At 41.1% G+C, this 19963-nt stretch overlaps 1 protein-coding gene across 10 annotated transcripts in view; it reads right to left on the bottom strand.

The window, feature by feature from the left end:
- The window catches only part of kirrel3b (kirre like nephrin family adhesion molecule 3b), a 163073-nt gene extending 151039 nt beyond the window's left edge, over positions 1–12034 (bottom strand). For all 10 annotated transcript variants that reach the window (XM_056373796.1, XM_056373797.1, XM_056373803.1 and 7 more), the window contains exons 1-3: positions 11960–12034; positions 10590–11103; positions 10376–10443 (exon numbers count right to left, since the gene is read on the bottom strand). In XM_056373796.1, coding sequence (XP_056229771.1) covers positions 10376–10418 — 43 coding nt within the window. In that variant the 5' untranslated portion in view covers positions 10419–10443; positions 10590–11103; positions 11960–12034. The remainder of the gene's footprint in view (positions 1–10375; positions 10444–10589; positions 11104–11959) is intronic.
- Positions 12035–19963: the final 7929 nt, after the last annotated feature.

The raw sequence follows: 19963 nt of genomic DNA, 5'->3' as shown, positions 1-19963 counted from the left end.
TTTCTCGCTCTATTTTCTGTGAGCTTCACTGGTGACCATTGCACTCCACACACACGAAAATAGTTTGCATATGAAGACGAGGCTTTGTCAAACATGGCTTTCACATACCATAAACTAAACCACTGCAGAGATCAGTGCTTTCAGGGAGACTACAAATCTCAGGAATAACACTGCTACCATTTTCACCGAAATGCCTCATGAGTATCAGTGATGAAATGGGACCTAAATTGCAGTGAACCTGAGCACTAAGCCTCTTCAAGCTAGATATACCTGTGATGATGACACTGCAGGGTAACCAAGGTGCTAGCAATTGACGGTCCATTTTATAGCAACTATCCACTGGTCATACTTCCTGCTCTTTAAAGAAGATGAGTTGACCATGGTGGACCTGCCCATCCACCATACCCGTCTCACCTGATGTTACTTCTTTACAGTGCGTTGTCCTTTCATCCATCATTACATGAGCCTTTCTCTAGTAACATTATCGCTTTAGATAAGGCTTCAATAAACTGCGCATGGCTTTTAGGGTTCTCTCTCGTGCCACTCTAATCCAATCTCTGATGTCGAGTCTGTTCATCATCGTGCACCGCAGGCATTTTCCGTGTCCCTGTGCTCTTCGTTGCACAGGAAGTAATGGATGGCCTTGCCCTCAGTTCACCCAAGGCCTTTTGCTTCCTCTTCAACTGTTTGTCTTCAGGTTGTCTCAAATGGGTCTGCACTGTGGTATTTTGATTTGATTAAATCAGGTTTAAAAGGTTAGAGACGGAGGGAGGCAAGGGGTTTGCCCTGCCCAGTATTGTGAGCCAGTCCTGTGCCATTTAGCATTGGGCAGTGGCCAAAGGAAAGTGGAAAAGTGAAATGACTTCTGGGCTCCTTTGTGATTTGCACTAATGTCCCCCAGGCATTGAGCAATGACCACTGCGAATTCCCCCAGGACACCAGCCAGATTGAAACCCCTGCCAACAGATTTGAAAGGATAGCAAATCATTTAAACTTCCCAATGTGTATTAGCATTTTTTTTTTCAGTGCCCAGGCCAGCCTCCACAATATTAAATTGCACTTGATAAAATAAAAATCAGAGAGTGTGACGAGAGCTCTTCAACCTCCGAATCAGCAAAGCGACTATTGTAGTGGCCACTAAGAAATTAATTATACGATAAATGGCTTTGTTTACTTGATCAGGTTTCTGACATCCACTTGAGGAGCCAAGCTGATAAAGACAGGAATTAAGACAGAAGAAGTGCTAAGGCATTGACAGGTGCGGTGTGGCAGAGACCCAGAGCAGTTAAACATATCTAGGGATTGCCTTTAGCTGATCCTGCTTGTGACTTCACATTATTATTGTGGATAAAAATAGGCCATGTATTAAAGTGGGCAGAGTGAATCCCAGCAGTACCATATTAAAGAAACATCAGAGGCACAGGCTTACAATCAATACAGCTATTTTCTTATATTAGGATATATTAATGTTCAAGGATCAATACAAACTATTATTTATAGCATGTTATAGAATCTAGCAACACTGTTCAGCACCCAGTGCTCAAATATTCGACGGTTTCTCATCCATTATTGTGCTCTGGCGGACTGCGCTTTGGTAATGCAAGTGAGGGTATGGAATGTATGTGTGTATGCGCTTTTGCGTGTGTGTCTTTCATCGCATGTCTTTTTGTATGATGGTTCTGCCAGATGAAGCTTTGCCTCGTAAACAACACAGAGGCCTCACACTGAATTCGTCTGGAGACCAATTGAGGGATTTTCTATCAACATGCAAACGAAGCACCCTGTGTCACAGGTTTCCTTAGACCATTGTCAAATGCATTTCCCTCAACAAATACACAAATAGGAACGAAGAAGAAAAAGAAGTCGGCACAACGCCAACATTAGTGGTACTGAAAGAGTTTTTATGTGGGGGACGGGCGGTATGCAGGGCAGTTTCTGGCTCCTATGCTAACACTGCAAACCCCACTAGTGAATGGCTCTTTCTTCCCAATTGCTTAATTGTCTTAGCGGGACAGGCAGGTGGCTCAAAGCCTCATTTGGCATCTGGTGAAAAAGAAAAAAAAGAAAATCTACACACATCTACACAGTGTATGGGAGTGTTGGGGGAGGGGTGGCAGCGTTAGACATTTTTTCATTCTCGAGGCTCATCCCCCTTGGCAGATTTCAAAAGTTTTGGCTTGGATCAAGAGCAAGTTTGTGCTGGTATTGTGTTTGATGTGCTTTGCTGAATAAAACATCTTTTGGTATCAGTGCCAGATCAAATAGCCTTTCAAAAAGCCATGCCTCTCACCATTGGTGTCTGGTGCCATCGAGAGAACTGGTTTCCTATCTGTTTACTAAATAACCGGTTCATGTACAATTTTATCAACACATTGTCATGACTTCCTCATGCTTTAACGGCAAATTTTCATGAGCACACATTCTCTGAAAGGTCTGTGTGTACATAAAGAAAGATAAAAATCCATGTCAAAATTTACGTCAGTACATCTTAACTAAAATTTATGACAAGCTATGTGGTTTGACACATAATAAACATTGAAGTACACCAGTAAGAAGTCTACAGAATAAAAAGTGTCAACCCCTGAGAACTTATTGTGTATCTATCTGGTTGTTGGGGAACTGGCTTGTGTCTTCACATAACTTGTAGGAATAGTGAGAATTAGCCAGCTTTGTTGTCCACAGCACCTCTGCAGTTCATTTCTGGACACAGAGCCCTAAAATGGTCGCTGCAGCTGGAAGTGGTCATTGGCGTGAAAAAGACAGATATGGGGCTGAGATTGATTCGTGTGCGGCAGCAGCAGTCTGGTGCTTAGCATGACTAGCTAGCTCTGCTTCTCCAAAATGTTGAACATTTTACTACGCAGTCCACATTTAGCACATCCCTGGTGCCTTATGCTACTCCTAACGAAGCCAGCTTTTTTTTTTTATTAAATCAGTATTCTCCTGGCATTGCATGAATTTATATCTTGTCAAAGTACAAGCTCCAACCCAGGTTGGAGTCAGATGGAGTCTTTGGCCCTGAACCCTGTAAATAGAAGCTACCGAGTCTTTCTCTTAAGCACTGCTGAGCACAATTTCAATGTATCTACTACAATGGAAACACACATTTAGGCAGGTAATGTAAGAGTTGCATCTCTTCATGCGATTGTCCCCCACCACGGTGTTTTACATCTGTTCCCAAGAGTGGACTTCATTATGTTGGAGTCCAGACACATACAACAGCCTCAAGGTTTGCTTACAAATGGAAGTACTGTACATGCCGTCTATTGCCATTGTTGTTTTCAAAACAACTTCTCAGCAGTTGCGAAGCTAGGCTGACACATCCACAGTCACACATTCATCTACAGGTGAGAAGGTTCTTCCTCCCCAGATTCTGCTTGTAGAAAGTTAAAAGGCTGATTTGCATTTATATTGCCATTCAAGGCTTGCAGCTGTAATTGTCGTGGCACAGTAGTAAATGCACAGACACCACACATACTCACATGCATACACTCACGCGCGCAGAGAATGCATGTGAAGTGTGAAGTACAAAAACCTTTTCCATGAGTCCATTGTTATGAATTATGAGAATGTTGGGAGAGGGAGAAGCAGAGAAAAAAATGGGGGGAAAACAGGGGAGAGGAGAGAAGGGTGAGTTCATCCAGGTGTAATATTGAGCTGTGCCAGAAACTTCCCGCCAAACACTAGGAAGTCGTTATCAGATCAGCAACCCTATTCCTCAAGTGCCTCTTCTGCTGAAGCACCACATACATCTTCTTGGCTCTTTGCTAACACAGCCTTTCACAATCACACCAATGCACTGGCTGGCTGGTTTACTCACAAATGTTTCAAGCAATAGCGGGACACGTGCACGACACCAGTTGCAGGCATGTACAGCAGTGCATTTCAGTGCATGTGATTTCCTCAAGCTCATAGCTGCATATCTGCACCATCCCAAAGGAAAATTGGGCAGTCAATTTATATGTCTAAAGAAATCTGCTTGACATGGCACGCAGGTTTCTGCAGGTCACAACAGCTCTCTGCCTGGGTCACATGTACATTACTGAACATGCATCAGCCTCTAAGGAGATGTAACAACATGAGTAACTGACCGTATGTTCAAAAGGAGGCATGCAGTCTGTATACTACTCAGCTACAGCAACAACTCTGATCATGAACATGTGTAAATTTAACCTTAACCCTTACACTTAAAAGGCGCACTGACCCAGATGTCAAGTATGAGACATAAATTCAATAAATTCTAAGTGACACTGAATAATTAAAGCATTTTGTTTTATAAGCGAAACCTCACTTGCGTCCACTTAACCTTTGAGTTAAAGCTTTTTTCCCACATACAAGCATGTAGGAAGATATAATTTCACCATTCTTTTGTTCACACATTTTACACCTTCACCCACATAACCTTGTGTTTGTTTCGCTCAATGGTTTCCATGACAGATTTTGAGACAAGCTCAGTGGTGAGACCCATACGCGTTAAACTACGCCGCGCACTGCACTTCTAGAAACACACACCTCACAGTAGCAGAAGCCTTCCTTTATAGGTGTTTTTTGTGTGTTTTGAATATGAAGTGTGAGTGCCTTATTCTCAACTCAATGCATCTGTGCAGTATAACTCCTTGAACAGGCAAAGCTGTATTTGAAAAATGTAATTCACTCATCCCTGTGGTGAAAGCTTTCATTCAGTTAAAAAAAAAAGAAAAAAAAAAAGCGGGGAAAAAATATGTTAAGGCTGAATGTGAGACAAAATGAACATTTGAGTTTAACATTTTCTCAGTGTGAATGTCTTGAACAAAAGGCTTATTAATGCCTCAGACTTGCAAAAGCAGGGTTTTGACAGGAAAGAATAAACTTCTTCTTGTTACATTGTTTGAACCCACCTTGAAGAGAACCTGTGTTCTACAAGCAATCACAAATCCCAGTAGCAACCTAAAAGAATTTCCATCAAAATCTCAGCTAGGTAGAGACAAGATTATCAGAGAAAAGACACAGTCAAGCTAAAAAGCACCAACATTTTTCTTTCATCCCAGCTGTGGCAATGCTTTGTCCTCTCCAAGGAAAAAATAACAGAGTATGATGCACCACTACTCTACTTAAAACACCCCCACAACCGAACACACACAGTCCTGTGGAGCCGCCCTTAGTTGCTTTAGCAGGAAAACATAGCCTGTTGTTTCCTGTGCATTAAACTGCAATTTGAAGCCATTAATCCATCCTATAATCTGTCACCAAATAAAATCCTGACTGGGGCTAGAGACAGCTTCTGTAGACTCCTATTCATTTGACAGCATTTTTGCATGAAGGTTTTTTATTTATTTTTTTTTATTAAATGTGACCACCTCCGGCTATCTCTCTCGTGTCACTCAAGGATAAGGTCTCAGAGGGACAAAGATGTGACAATAAAGAGCTGAATGAAGAAGTGCAGCTGCTAACCCTGCCTTCACAGGTGACCCAGTGATCACAACAGCATCTGCTTGAATTACTTAACACTGCCGCCCAACAGACATGTAATCCGGGATAATGCCCTTTTGCTGAGTGCTCCAATCTGGATAAATTCATCCCCGAGGAATGAGATCCAGCGGCGAAGTCTCAGAGAGAGAGAGGAGATGAGGGGCTTTGGGGTTGATTGGTTGGTGCTAAAGTAAACTGTTGGGGCTGGGAGGAGGGTCTTCTGGATGGATAATGAAGCCCAACAGTAAACAGCTTGATTTTTGTTGACTGGCTGACTGACTGCATGAGAGGAAGCAGATCATTGCCTGGTTTTCCAAGAAGACTCCAAACTAATCATATTCCTTTTCCTGGGCTGACCTGAATCCTGAAAGACTTGAAATGAGGCTTTCATGCAGACTGCAGTCACTGGGTATACTGTACTTTTTTTTATTTTAGTACTGCGTATAACTAAAACATTTGGAGGGTTGGGTTCTTAACACGAACACATCTACCACTTTAATATCATCCCTATGTCTATATTTATCAAATGTTTGGATAGTCAGACCAAACTCCTTTTTATCTTACATGGCACCAACCAAATACAAAGTCTTAGCCAAAACTGATTTTTCTTGGAAGGAGCATCTCTCTTTAATGCCACAAGCACTGACAAACATTGGGACTTACAAGTTCCAGCTGCCCGGCGCCAGCCTCTTAGATTATTTATTCATATGTTTACTTATTACCATAAATATCCAACAGGGCACTCGGCTCAGAGGGATTACAGTGGGCTTAATCTATCGTGGCACAGAAATGAGCAGGGGTCACAGCGGCTGAGGTGACTTAAGCTGGCTAGCCTTGATGGGACATGCGGCACAAACAAGAAAACAAACTGCATGCCACTGGGCCCCATCAAGAACTGATGACATCATCTGTCACTCACTGTGTTTGCATGTCACGATCCAGACAGGGTTAGCATTACTCAAGCCAACTGTCATTTATGGTGACTGGAAAAGTGCATATTAATTGTACTGTACCAGACTCCCAGCAGAATACAGACAACGCTTATGAGAAACTGTGTCTCTATTCAGCAGTTGTTAGTCATGCTGCTGGTGTTGAAAATACGACTGCAGGAAGAACACAGCTTATGACAACATGCAGGAAAAATGCTACATTGCTTTTAGCATACCGATAGAATGAGGATAAATCAATTAATTACCTCTGAGTTATTATGGTCGTAATCCATGATTTAGACAACTGTGAGCCTTGCTTACAAATAACTATTCATAATAATGAGACTGAAAATTGGTATTTCTGTTTGAGTAGTGTTGTGCAATGTAATGGGCTGTATTTCTTTTTCTTTTTCTTTTTTTCCTCCTTTGAAAAAGCGAGAATGATTTCTCCATCCATAAAAAATCCACACATCCAAACATGACATTGGAAAGACATTTAATTATACTTTGGTTGAGAAATATGTATCAAAGCCTGCCGCCCATGAAAAGCAGATTTAGAGTCGTCAGACAGCAGTTAATAGACAGCAGTAAATGAAATAGGGGCTGCTGGGGGTACTAAGACATGATTTCCAGGACTAAGAAACAGCTTAGTCTGGCTGGGTGGTGAAATCGGGAGTTCTGACACGAGATATATGAGGGGGTAATGAAGGCAAATGGGGGGGGGGGGGGGGCCAAGAGATTTTTAAGAAGATTGGGATTTCATTCCTGTGTAGCAGCACTGCCCCTAGTGGGCAAACCTTGAGCCAAACGTAGCTCGACTACAACATTTAATTTCCCTGAGAAAAGTGAAACAAAAACCCAGACAGTTTGCATATTAATTTAACAAGGTGTCACTCAGAGAAAAAAAGGCAGAGAAAAAGAGACACAGAAGAAAAGAGGCGCAGAAAAAGGGACTGAGCCCATACACTTAACATTCCCAATGTGTGATTTTTCTCTAGCACATTTTCTTCAGAGTCTGGCACATTCAGTACAAGACTATTCTTAAACTGCCCTTCCTCCATTGGAACATCATGCTCTCACATATTTCACCCTTTCCCCCCGACAAAGGCCAGGGTTCTCAATCACACTGCATCTCCCAGCAAAAGAGAGAGAAAAAAACAAGAAAGAAAAAAAAAACACAACAGAGAGAGAGCAAAAGAGGGACGGTTAGTCAGGGAGGGAGGGAGGGAAAAAATGTGCCGCTGCAAGGTGAGGAGTGAAATAAAGAGACCAGGAGCCAACTGAAGAATGTGAGAGCTGTTGGACACTGTATAGATTGGATAGGAGGAGGAATGGCGAGGAAGCGGTGCGAGGAGATGGACGAGGTTCTGGACAAGTTTGGCCTGAGGTGAATATGTTCCTGGAGACTGTCTCCCAAATCCTCCTGACTGGTGCTGTGTCATCTGTCACTGTCAGGAGAGGTGACAGCAAAAAAGAAAAGGTGTCCTAGATGCGGTAACAGCACAGCCAGGATGGAGAGCATCCCGCAACAGCTTTCCCTCTTCTTATTCTCCCTCTCCGTCAAGCTCGCACTCAACCATTTATTTTCGCAAAGTTGAGAGAAAAAAAACTGCACAGTGCCTCTGCATACGGACTGACTCTTCTCTCTGCTTTTCTCATGCTCATTCTTGCATTTTCACGCTCCCTTTCTTCCTCGCTCCCTCACAGGGTAGCTGTGTATAAGTATATGACTGCTATGACCACAACTCCCCTCTGTCCCCTTGTTCATAAAAACGAGATTGTTTTCCGCAGCTTTCTGCTGACACCGGCTCGGCACATAAACAGAGCCGTAATTTGTACAACAACAGTAAGCTACAGGGAAGCACTTTTTTCCCCCTAGAGGCATGCATAGAGAAGGTAGGTTGTTATCCCCTGTTTACCTGGCAGAGGGAAGCAGTATTTTATATTATGGTAATAACCAACTGTGCTGAAATGCACAGCAATCCCATCTCATTCCAGTTGTAGCAATCGCCTCATTCCAGCTGGTACTATCTGAAATATGTTGTTCCCAGAACTGGGGCTATGCCTGTGATGGTATGTGAATGAAAATGCGAAGGTGACAGAATAAAAGTCCAAAACAAAGAGACATGCATGTCAATAATGTGTAATTTAACCAGGATATTACTCAAGCTATACACTTGTGAGAAATTAAATTACAGTGCAGTACAGATACACAGTGCTGTCAGTTGCAGATACAAAACTTAGCAGATGCTGAGCAGAGTGGAGGAGATGAAACTAATGACTGATCGTGTATTTCTGCATCACAATAAGCACAGATGGTGCACAAATACTTGACAGTGAAATCAGGGGAACAGAATATAGCAAAGCAGCAACATCAGGAGCAGTTACAGCATCCAGGGTACAGCGTCTGATGATCTCTAACTGCCCCGAAACAAACTCCATGACCTATAGAGAAAGCTTCCACTGCCCTGACTCTCAGCAGGGCAGTGGACTCCCTCACTCTCTGGGTCGACACAGCTTGTGGCACCATCCCGGGTCACACACAGGCAAAGGAAACAGACAGTAAAGCTTACAGCCTCTCTGGCAGAGATCTACATTTGTTAAAGCGCAGGCGAAGCTGAGAGGGAATTAGAAGCTTCATCACTCCAGTCAGTTGCAAATTGGTCTGTCCTGATATCATTATTTTCTCTCTTTTTACAAAAAAAATGAGTCAGCAGAAAAGTATAATCACAGTAAATTGTTGTATTTGATGAGAAGTGTTTTTTCCCCCCCTCTGTTATCAGCTATAAATCAACATGTGGAACAGGTGAATTCAGTGCCGTAGAAAATGATCTTGTTTACCAAGTTTCATTTGTTGCCGCTGTGTTAGCAGCGTGTTACCGACTTTGAGCTGTCAATTCCAAGACGATGCGTCAACAAACTGAGATCTCTGATTGGAGAAGACTGGCCTTTTCTGTGCAGTTTCTCAACTAAAGGTTACAACTCCCTCTGGGAAACTCACACAGACACACACACACTCACACACACACACACACACACACACACACACACACACACACACACACACACACACACACACACACATCCATTCATTCATTCAGTCAGTCAATGCCCTCCTTAGAATGTAGTCCAGTGTGACGGGGTCAAACTTTGAAAAGGGGTGGCGGCTGTGTCGTTGACCCTGACCCCCTCACAGCGTAACCCAGGGAGCTCGTTGTGGACCAGGCATGACAAACATCCGCTGTCTGAGTCAGCCCTGTATGCATCCGTATATCACGCAGACACCACAGAGGTAGAGTTCTGCTGTACTTTATTCTCCTCTATTGTTTTCCAAAGACAACCACCTGGTGGCAAGCAGGGGAAACAACTAATCCATCATCGTTGTGTCCACAAACAGACTGTCTAGGAATAAAAAAATAACAGAAGATAGTGTCCACAGGGCTGGACCTGCCACGCTATACTCACGAGTCTGCCCTCTGAAGCATTTCACCGTTAACTTCTTCTCTCTCTTTTCTTTTGACCAGACCCCCCGTAGTTGGACTCAGCGGGGAAGGGCTGTCAGTTCAAAACAATGTGACTTAGGAGTGAACGCTTGACTGAACTGGACTAGGGTTAGAGGGCTTTTGTTTGTGTGTGTCTGTGACAGGAATATCAAAGCCACAAAGTAAGTATTCAACATGTCTGGTTTGAAAGCTATGAAAAACTACAGACAGAGAAAAGTGCAGGCTACAACTATTCACAGCTGCTTAACCTCAAGACAGCCACACTGACTCTTTCCTCTAATTTCCTCCTTTCTCGTTTGCATCAGACATAACAGCGCACACGGGAGTGCCATATTATAAGCAGTAAAAAAAAAAAAAAAATACACAAATGGTAACACAAGCTCAGACATCACAGCAAGAGATGAATTCAGAGACACAGTTCCCAGCCGGCAAGTCACATAGCAATCACAAGCACGCAAGATGTGATGAATAAGCAACTTAATCTGGAAAACTTACCATGTCTGGAGATCCACAGGAGCAGAAGGACCCAAGGGATCATGACTGGGGAGTGGAGAGGGCAAAACCTACAAAAAACAGTGGGCGAGTGTGAAATTGAAGTTGGCAGGCACAAACACATGCACGAGATGAGACAGTGCTCCTCTGTGCTGCTGGGGGTGGGGGGTGGGGGGGGACACGGATGCTACAGTCCCTCAGTGGTGTCTCCCTTTACCAGTGGAAGGCTGGTAGTCTGTCTCCGTTCTTTCTCTCCCTCTGCTTCTACTTCTTCTTCTTCTTCTTCTTCTCTGTCTCTCTCTGTGTCTCTTTCCTCTGTGTCACTCTTCAGAGTTGTCCGTGGTCAGCTCTGCCTCACACGCTCTCTTGTTGGTGTGGTGCTTGTAGACTTTGTGCGTCTTCGCTGCTGAGTCTCAGCATTCACACGCTCACTCTTTCTCTCTCGCTCGCACGGTTTTCTCGTTGCCCATCCATTCTGAGTCTCTTCAGCCCTCACTTGCCCCCCCTCCTTCTCTTTCTCTCTCATGCGCTCTCTCTCTCTCTCTTGCTCAACCACTCACAGAGCAGACACAGTCAGGGGATAGAGCTCCTTAACTAGACTCCTCCCTCCCTCCATCCCTCTCTCTGTCTCTCCCTCTCTCTCTCTCTCACTGCCTCTCAGCCTGGCTGTCTGGGTGGCTGTGGCTGAGTGTGAGGCTGGGGGACTCGGGTCCTCACTCTGGGAATGAAAGCTGCCATGGGAGAAAGAGAGAGGGTGCAGTTCCAATTAAAATGAGAATAGGAGCGACTTGGCCTCTATAGCTACAAATAACACAGACATCCAACAAAACAAAAAGGGCAGTTTCACCCCCCCGTTACGACCCTTGCCTCTTTATGGATTCTATGGGGGGCACTGAATTTTGAAATCTGTGAGCTGCCTTCCTTGAGAATGGATAAAAATCACATTAGCATTCAAGACCAAAGCTGTAGTATTCATTAGTTTTTCAATTTTTATCAGGGGTGAATTAGATTCATAGTCACTCACTCAAGGAGCCATGATGCAAGACGTCATCCAATGCCCAAATGCACTGCATGCTTACTAACAAGGTTTCTGGGTTATGCATGTTAATTATTTAAAAAGGGGCATTTCTCTCTTCTTTTATGTTCCAGGTCAAGCAAGGTCCACCTATATCAGAGAGCCCTACATGTGTTGTCCTATAAAACCACTGTACTGTTGGTGAAAGAGAGATTAGTGGACAAATACAAAGTAGTAATTTTGGCATTTCTGCCCTTGAGATAGGGCAAATTATTCATTTATTCCATTAAATAAATATAAATACAACAATTTGTATCTTTGTACATGGTCTTGCATTCAGTACAAAGTGCAACTTTGCAATTTAATTTGAATCTCTCGAGGATTTTGAAAGTTTTAGGGAAAACAATATCAGTCTGTCGTTCCTCCTCTTCGGTCTAGACTGATGTATCTCAACAACTCTTGGACTGAAGGTCAGTAAACTTTTCACTCGTATTCACAGTGCGAATAATAAACAACAACAACAACAACAACAACAACAAACAAGCTAGATAGCTTGGTACTGCTATATTTACCTGCAGCGTCTGTGCGACGCACAGGTGGAGAGACGCACGAGGACGAAAGCCACTGATTGGAGAGAGGCAGGCTCAACTAACGTCATGGTTAAGAAATGGTATGGTCCACTCTAGGGGTGTCTGAAATCGTATTACAAAATTATTCCTGGCATGAACTTGGGAAATATATTGCAATGTTTACAATTACAGGTAAGAATCATATATAGATGTTTAAAGCTCCCTGAACTAAACTGTTGTTTTTAGCTCTTTAGGGGAGGTCCAACTTCGTACCCCCACAGTTCCCTCCTGTTATTCGAACCCAGGCCTGAGTCATAGTCACCAAATAATGCATCCAACAGGTTTTAATTTATCCAGTGAAATCTTACATCTCACATCTACCAGATGGATTAGCATTAGATTTCAAACAAACATCCAATGAATGTTGACTTTCATTCTATCTCCAAGAGGTTCACATTTGTGGTTTTGAGTGAAACATCTTGACAACTTTTGAAGTGTTTGCAATGAACTTTAGCCTCAGACACTAATGCCTCTCTCAGGAGGAATCATTTTTGTGATCCTCAAATTTTCTTATCTACCATCATCATGCCAAAATTTCAATTTGTCCAACAGTTGACATGTAATACCATTCCCCTCCGTTGAGTGATATTAGCATGCTGAAACCAACATGCTAAAAACACCTGCTAAACATCAGCATGGTAGCATTTGGCTTAAAGCTGAAAGAAGCTGAAACGCTCTGTAATACTGAGGGGGATGGCAGAGCTGAGTGATAATTATATGTGGGTTCATCACTATGAGCAACCCCTTTTCACGCAGAAGTAGCTTGTCATCTGATCCATTTTTGTATGTAAAAACATGGATTATAGCGACTTCAAATAATCAGGAACCAATAATGCCTCTTAAATGAGTGGAAAAACATCCTCTACAAAGACCTCACTTCTACTTCTCCTTTGACTTAGTCCTCAAAGACGTCTTAGGACCTGGATGACTTTGGTAACATAGCTAGAAACTGTAAGTGAGGTAATTAAACAATACATCATTACATCTTTTTCATAAAAGATAATTAACATTAAAATCTGGACTTCAGGGATACATCCTCTATTAATGTAAGATGTACAGTAATGCCCATTATCTCCAGATCAAAGCTCTGATAATGACGCAATAAGCACCGCATGAGGACCTATGTCTACTTCATATCAATTTAATCCATCCCTTTGACCTCCTAATCTAATCAAAGGGCCAGAGTATGACAGGTGGTCTTTTCATCAGTGCAACTAACAGCTACACACAAAAACAACCCCTCTGCGGCTGAACCAGAGGATAACAGATTTGCATTCTGCCTAAGAACATGAGTAGGGGCAAAGAATAACAATGGAGCTTATGCGCTTGAGGGGTGAGCAATGAGGGTAAACGAGGTAAACAGGCAAACAAATTTTTATGTTCAATACTCACAATCCTTTACTTTAGACTATAAACCCTTAGCCTGGATTACATTTTTTAAATGTCTGAAATATTTGGACACATTTGAGGATGATGAACTGAGCCATGACAGAAGCCATCTTGTTTATTGTGTAAGTTTAAATCAGACTCAATTTGAGGTAAAAAATAAGAATAAATAAACAAATAAACAAACAAACAAATGAAAAGAACTCAAGGACATTTGCTCATACTTAATCAAAATGCATCTGCTTTTTTGTAGCTGTATCCTGCATCTCATTCATAAGTTTGGTCATTTAAACCCACCTACTACCTGGAACAAAACCAATAATTTACTGTTTTTACAGCTTGTGCATTGATAACAGATGCCTTAACAATAACTATTTAAGGTAGGGGGACCTCTAAATCCTAACTCCTAGCCAGTCTTAAAAAAACTGACACATACAAAAAGCAAAAAAAAAAAAAAAAGAAAAAAGAAAGAAAAAGGGAAAAAAATACAACCTCAACAACATTGTATTATAATGTCCTTACACAGGCAGAGGGGAAACATTAGAAGATGTGAGGTCTAGTAAAGCGCTCATACACTGTTAAACCCACAGTGCACCCACAGGGGGCATAATCTTAAATGACTTGGGAGACAGGGAGCTCTTCTTCTCAGGCTTTAAGAGCCTCTTTATACCAGCCATGACCATAATCCACAGTCAAAAGGACATGCTCAGGAGAAAGTGGAAGTGAGCTAAAACAAAAAGAAGATATAACGTTTATCGGTCAGTGCTGCTTGTAAATCATCCATACTGTTAACTCCAGACCATCTCTATAATAGTGATGTGTTATAAAAGTTAGTTCAAGGTCATTCTGAACTGAACTTATAATTTATACTTTGTGTGCTTTATATTTATTCATAAGAAAAGCTTCTATTGCAAGGATGTCTTCTCTCATCTTAATAATCTGTGTTATTAGTACATTTCAAGTCAGTATTTTATTATTGGTATTAGATAGTTCTTAATTTGTGGCTTCCATCAACTGGAATTCTATTGTGTGTTAAAAACGAGTGAGATACCTTCAGATTTTAGTGTGCGTAGGGATTCAACTGTGACCATCGCTGCTGATCGCATCTGGTTTGATAAACTATAATATTCCCTCCCTCCCACAAACGCTATCATCTTGTCTGTATTCCACAGTTGACATTTAAGGGCTGAACTTGATTGTTAGCTGATTCGCTAACAGAAATGTTTAACTTCAAATTATCAAAAACAAATAGACCAAAAAGAAGTATTTGCCTGTAAAAGAGCTTTTGTATAACACCGTCAGACTCAAAACGGACAGTTAAAAAAAAAAAAAAATCGATGCAGCACAACCACAGGTATTGTCTTTTATATTGCATGGATTTTTCTTCCTAGTCAAATTTGTAGTCTTCAGATCCAACCAATGCTGACTGAGACAGTTCATCAGATTTCCTGCAGCAGCCTCTTTGTACCTACAACTGTTTTCACCTATGCAGTAGCACTCCCCAAAACAGACTTTGATGTGTAAAATTGGTGGAGTTGCCCTTTAAGGTTTCATGACCACCTCAACACCCAACCCTGTCTTCTAGAAAAAATGGGATTTTTTAGGAAATGCAATTATCAGGTGTACAAAGTGCGGGACTGTCAAATTTGTGATTTGCCAAATACATAAGTTAAAAACATTCATTATTACATTTATAGAAAATGTAATCTGGTCGCAGTTTAATTGTATGGAACAATAATATGTAGAAGACAGGGGTGTCATAACATGTAAACCTACCACTAAAAATCAAGGGAACAACTGAAAAAGAAGTCATTGTATCAAAAATAAAAAATGTGTGGGGCTGCTTCACTGCTGCTTGTACTAGAACAGAGAACCCCATACGCAAATCCCTACGCAAATATCCATCCAATATAACATCAGTTTTGGTTTCACAGGGTTTAAAATGGCGCAAAGCCTGAATTTTATTAACACTCAACTGAAGCCCTCAAGCCAGGCCTTATCATTTAATGTAACAGAGCAACAAAGAAATATATGTGTATTATTAAAAGAGTAATGCTTATGTCGGCATTGTAACACCAGGATAACGGACTGCTTTTCATGTTAGACTGACTTTCAAGACACAGGATTATTCAGGGCAGCCAGAGGTTTCTGAGAAATGGCAATAAATCTTATTTATCCAGTACTTTCTCAAGCCTGCATTTCAAAGCTCAAGGAGCACATCTTGCAACTACACTGCAAAACAGCAGCTCCTAACTAATTTAATTAATCAGGCTGGGTTACAAAGTGACCTTTGAAACCCGAAGGCTTAAAAATTACCAGAACAGATTGAGAAGCAATCCAAAACTAAAGGCAGAGTGAAAAAGAATGCAATTTGGAAGACATGAGTAATGCTTCATGGCACTGAATGTTAAACTGTTGACAGAAGATGTAATATATAGCACGGAGAAAAATAAACAAACTTAATAATGAATTAAATTAATACATAAACTGTAACTTTTGTAACACTATGGCTGCCATGATGGGAAAAAAGGAGAGTTGAAGCTGTGCAGCTCGCCTTTTTAGTTCCATTCCACCCATGAAATCTTTTGCCTCCTCCCTTTTCCTGCACCAGATGAAATGCAAAGTCTTATCCTCATACTCAAAAAGTGACACATTAAGATGATGGACAGGCACTCTGTTTTTGAGCTAAATAGAAAGTGACACATCTGTTTATTTCTCTTGGGCCTGCACATCCGCTGTTGAGACACCGAAAGGTCTGAAACACTGCTATCTGCAGACATGTGTGCGTCCCGGTGTTCATGTGTATGTTAAGTGTGTGTTACCATCAATTTGTATTTTGAAATTAGCAAATCAGCCAGTTGTCTTTCAAGGAAGGACATTCACTCAATCTTTGTCAGTCAGATGATTCCCCAGAGATGCTACATCTCTATATCCCCGGTGCCTCAGATTCTCATTCTAATCAAGTCTAGAAAGTGGCAGAGCAGAGGACCTAAATGAATGGAATTAAACAGTGTGGCAAGGTGTTGGGAGGAGGCTGGATGAATGACGACATTCTCATTTCCATCCACAGCACTTTTTAAGGCAAGGACACTCGCTTGGAGAAAAAGGAAGCTGATGGAATATTGTTCATTTAATTTGCATTTCATTTAGCATCAAATGGAAAACAAAGTGGACAGTTGTTAGGATATTGTAATCTTAATCAAACAATTACTGTATATCATAGATTTACGTGTATATTCCCAGTTAACACATCTTCCTTCATGCTCTTTACTGATAGTTCCCATCTGACTGACTTTAATGCCAGTTAGAAAAAGAATCAAAAAAAAAAAGCCTAAAGGACAAATTAATAGCAATTTTATGCATAGTGGAGACCATAAGCTCAGGGATCACTTTTTCCTGAACTGTACTCCTTTATCTGAATACTCTGTCCTTACTGATGTCTCACCTACATGAAAGATCACTTGCTCTCCTTGGGACAGCACTCTGCTGACTTTGCTGATATAAACTTAAGACGTAATTATGCTTTGAAATGAAGTGAAATTCGGGCTGCAGATGACTCAAAGAGGACGAGTGCAAGGTTCAACAGGAAGAATGAGATTACAACTAGAAATACAAACCTGCACCAAGCAGGTTTGTATTGCTTGATGAAATGTACATATCCTCCCATCAGATATGACCAGAAATGTTATATTTCACACTGCATGTTGGATACATTTTGATTACAAACTGGGAGCTAGTGGACTAAGAACCCCAACTGTGAATCCTCACATTTAGCAAGCTCGTTCACATCAAAGTCAACGCGGGCGCCTCTTTGCAAACATGTACTTTTGTTGATCTAAAGTGAATTTTTTTTTTTTTCCAAAGCAAGACCAGAGCCTGCTCAAGCCTGGAGCTCTTCTCTGACTCAGTCAAGTTCACACTGCTACAGGGCAGCTGGGTCATTTGACTCCCCGCCATTTGAATTGCATCTTAATTGCACCATGGAAATGAGCTTTTTACATGGTATGCAAAATAGCAGTATGGATTTGTTTGCCATGCTCAGCTGGAGACAAGTGAAAAGCAATGGTCAGCGGTGTGACCTCAAGAAAGCTTGTCAGGGGTCACGAGTCTTTGCATAAGTCAAGCTGGATTCCCTTCTTGATAGGGAAATGGGCGCATGTTGTTTTACATCTGACAGATCGAACATCGACATCTTCATTGCATGCATTACCTCTGCTGCTTCTGTTCCCTGGCATAGCGTGCGGTAAACAAAAGCAGTGTGTTGAACTATGGATTCCCCCTCAGGCTTGAAGAGGACTGTCCATATGTTCATCGTAGAGAGGTGAACACATCGCCTACAGGAAAACATTAAGCTAAAGAACAAAATTCCTGGATGTTACTGCCATTGTATTTGGTGTGTGAATTTATGAACCTGGGTTGTAGAGGTGTCTGGCATCATGGCTGTATTAGGAAAATGAATAGTGAGCTTAAATGAAAGAAAATAAAATATCAAATCAATAATAATTGTATTAATTTAAGCCTTCACATTTTATTTTGAACTATTCCTTAAAAATCAGACTCAGAATTCCTTTATCAAAATATTTTTGAGCAGATAAACAAGTCAAGCCCATGTTTTTACAGTTTTATTTTTTATTATGATTATTATTATTTTTGTTGCATAGAGTCATGCACGGTGCTTTAGGGTACATCTCCAAAGGGAAGCATCCCAGTGGAGGATATGTTGGTCTGCACTGGGATAGCATAGACCTCGTAAAATACTTAAAGCGCTGATGTTGTGCAGAAAAGAACATGAAAAAAATGTGATGATTCAGCTCATTATTAGCCTACACTAATAATATTCAGCTAACCTACTGTAAGTGTTTTGCCAGTGGTCTTAATTGAAAATTCAGAATGAGCCGCAAAATCTGAGCATCCCACATGCCCGAAGACAAGCCTTTACCGCCATAAACAAATTACTCTTGCGAAAAAGTGAAGCCCACATGAAAATTATATGCTTTAAATTTAAATGTATTTCAGACTACGGTACAACACAGACAGGTTTTTTTTAGATGTGATTCTCATGACGTTAACCCTGTGAGTTGATCGAGAACCTCATTAATAATGCTGCACTGACCTGGTAAATTACTGCCATCGGGTGTGTTTCCTTTGCAAAGGTGTAACAGTTAAACTATAAGCATAAATTTTCCTAATGATACATGTAAAAAATGTGTTTTGGTACATTACTTTTCTTTTGCTACATTGGTTTGTGGTGGCAACTGCCTTCAATGGACAGTTACAATGTAAACCTTGATTTTTTTGGCTAATCAAAATCTCAATTTGTTCTAGATATCAGCCGAGGCTGGTAAAATAAAGTTTATTTGTACTGCATCTATATTGATGTAAATATAAATTTATAAAGGTAATTTATATTACATTTATTTTGCATCATGAGCAGCTTTTTAACTTTTTGTCAGACTACAAAATCTAAGCATTGTTTGCACTTAATCAATCCAGTACAACAATCCAGCTCAAATTACACAGCAGCTGGCGTTCTGGGGGGTCTCTGTGCTCAATAGTTGTTCAGTAGTTGGGTTGTCGGCAGCTCTTGCTGTGGCCAATTAACACCATTCACACACAATCATCACAGATGTGTACACCTCACAGATGCCCATCTGAGCCAATACCAAATTCACACAATAATTACTCACAGGCATACAGACAAAGCACTGCAGTACAATAAAACACTATTAATCAGTGCTGTTATGTACATTATTATCTTAATCAGCTGCACAGATGAGTGCATTAAACATGCACCATACTGATTCAACACCAGTGCACTAAATTTCAAAGACGACAATTGAAAACAAACAGTAACCAACGAACAGCTGGAGACAATATGAAGCTGCTTTCCAAGCAAGAAAAGATATGCTCTTACTGTAACACAGATCAAAGTGCTTAGTTCTTATTCATCAGTGCCAGACTCATATCAGTGATAACTACAGGGCATCATAGCTGAGTGGTGTTACACTTTTTGTTTTTGTTTTGTTTTGTTTTAATTACAAATTCCACCGTGACTAACTCTGTGGACGCTCCTGCACACATGGCAAACAATGGAACCCTGACAAGGTGTTTACATGCAGGAGTATCCAGGCTTTAAATCAGCTAGAAAATATGGGTTTCTCAAAACTAAAATAAGGCCTTATCCAAGTTTGTGAAACTAGGATATAATATTTATGTGCAACACAACCCCGGAAGTGGTATACTAGTGTGTATGCAAACATACTCAATATTTGGGAACCCAACATTTCCAAATTTTGTATTATGACAAGTTTTCACATTTTCAGTGAATCAAAAACTTCAGAATTCCTCCAATATAAATATGTATTGATGTATTAAATTGCTTAAAGTGAAAATTAAAATGTCAATACTGTAGCAAAAGACAATGGAGAGAGCAGAATCAGATGGTTGAGAATGCACTGCTGAGCATAGCAAAGCTAAAGTTTGCTATGGTGCATCAACAACAAACACTAGCTTGCTTAACTGTCAACCAAATAGGCCTACAGTGCATCCATATTGAGATTT

Source organism: Seriola aureovittata, chromosome 4 (genome assembly GCF_021018895.1).
Source record: "Seriola aureovittata isolate HTS-2021-v1 ecotype China chromosome 4, ASM2101889v1, whole genome shotgun sequence".
NCBI lineage: Eukaryota > Metazoa > Chordata > Actinopteri > Carangiformes > Carangidae > Seriola > Seriola aureovittata.
Note: the sequence above shows the minus strand (reverse complement) of the source record. Positions and strands in the feature narration are given on the sequence as shown.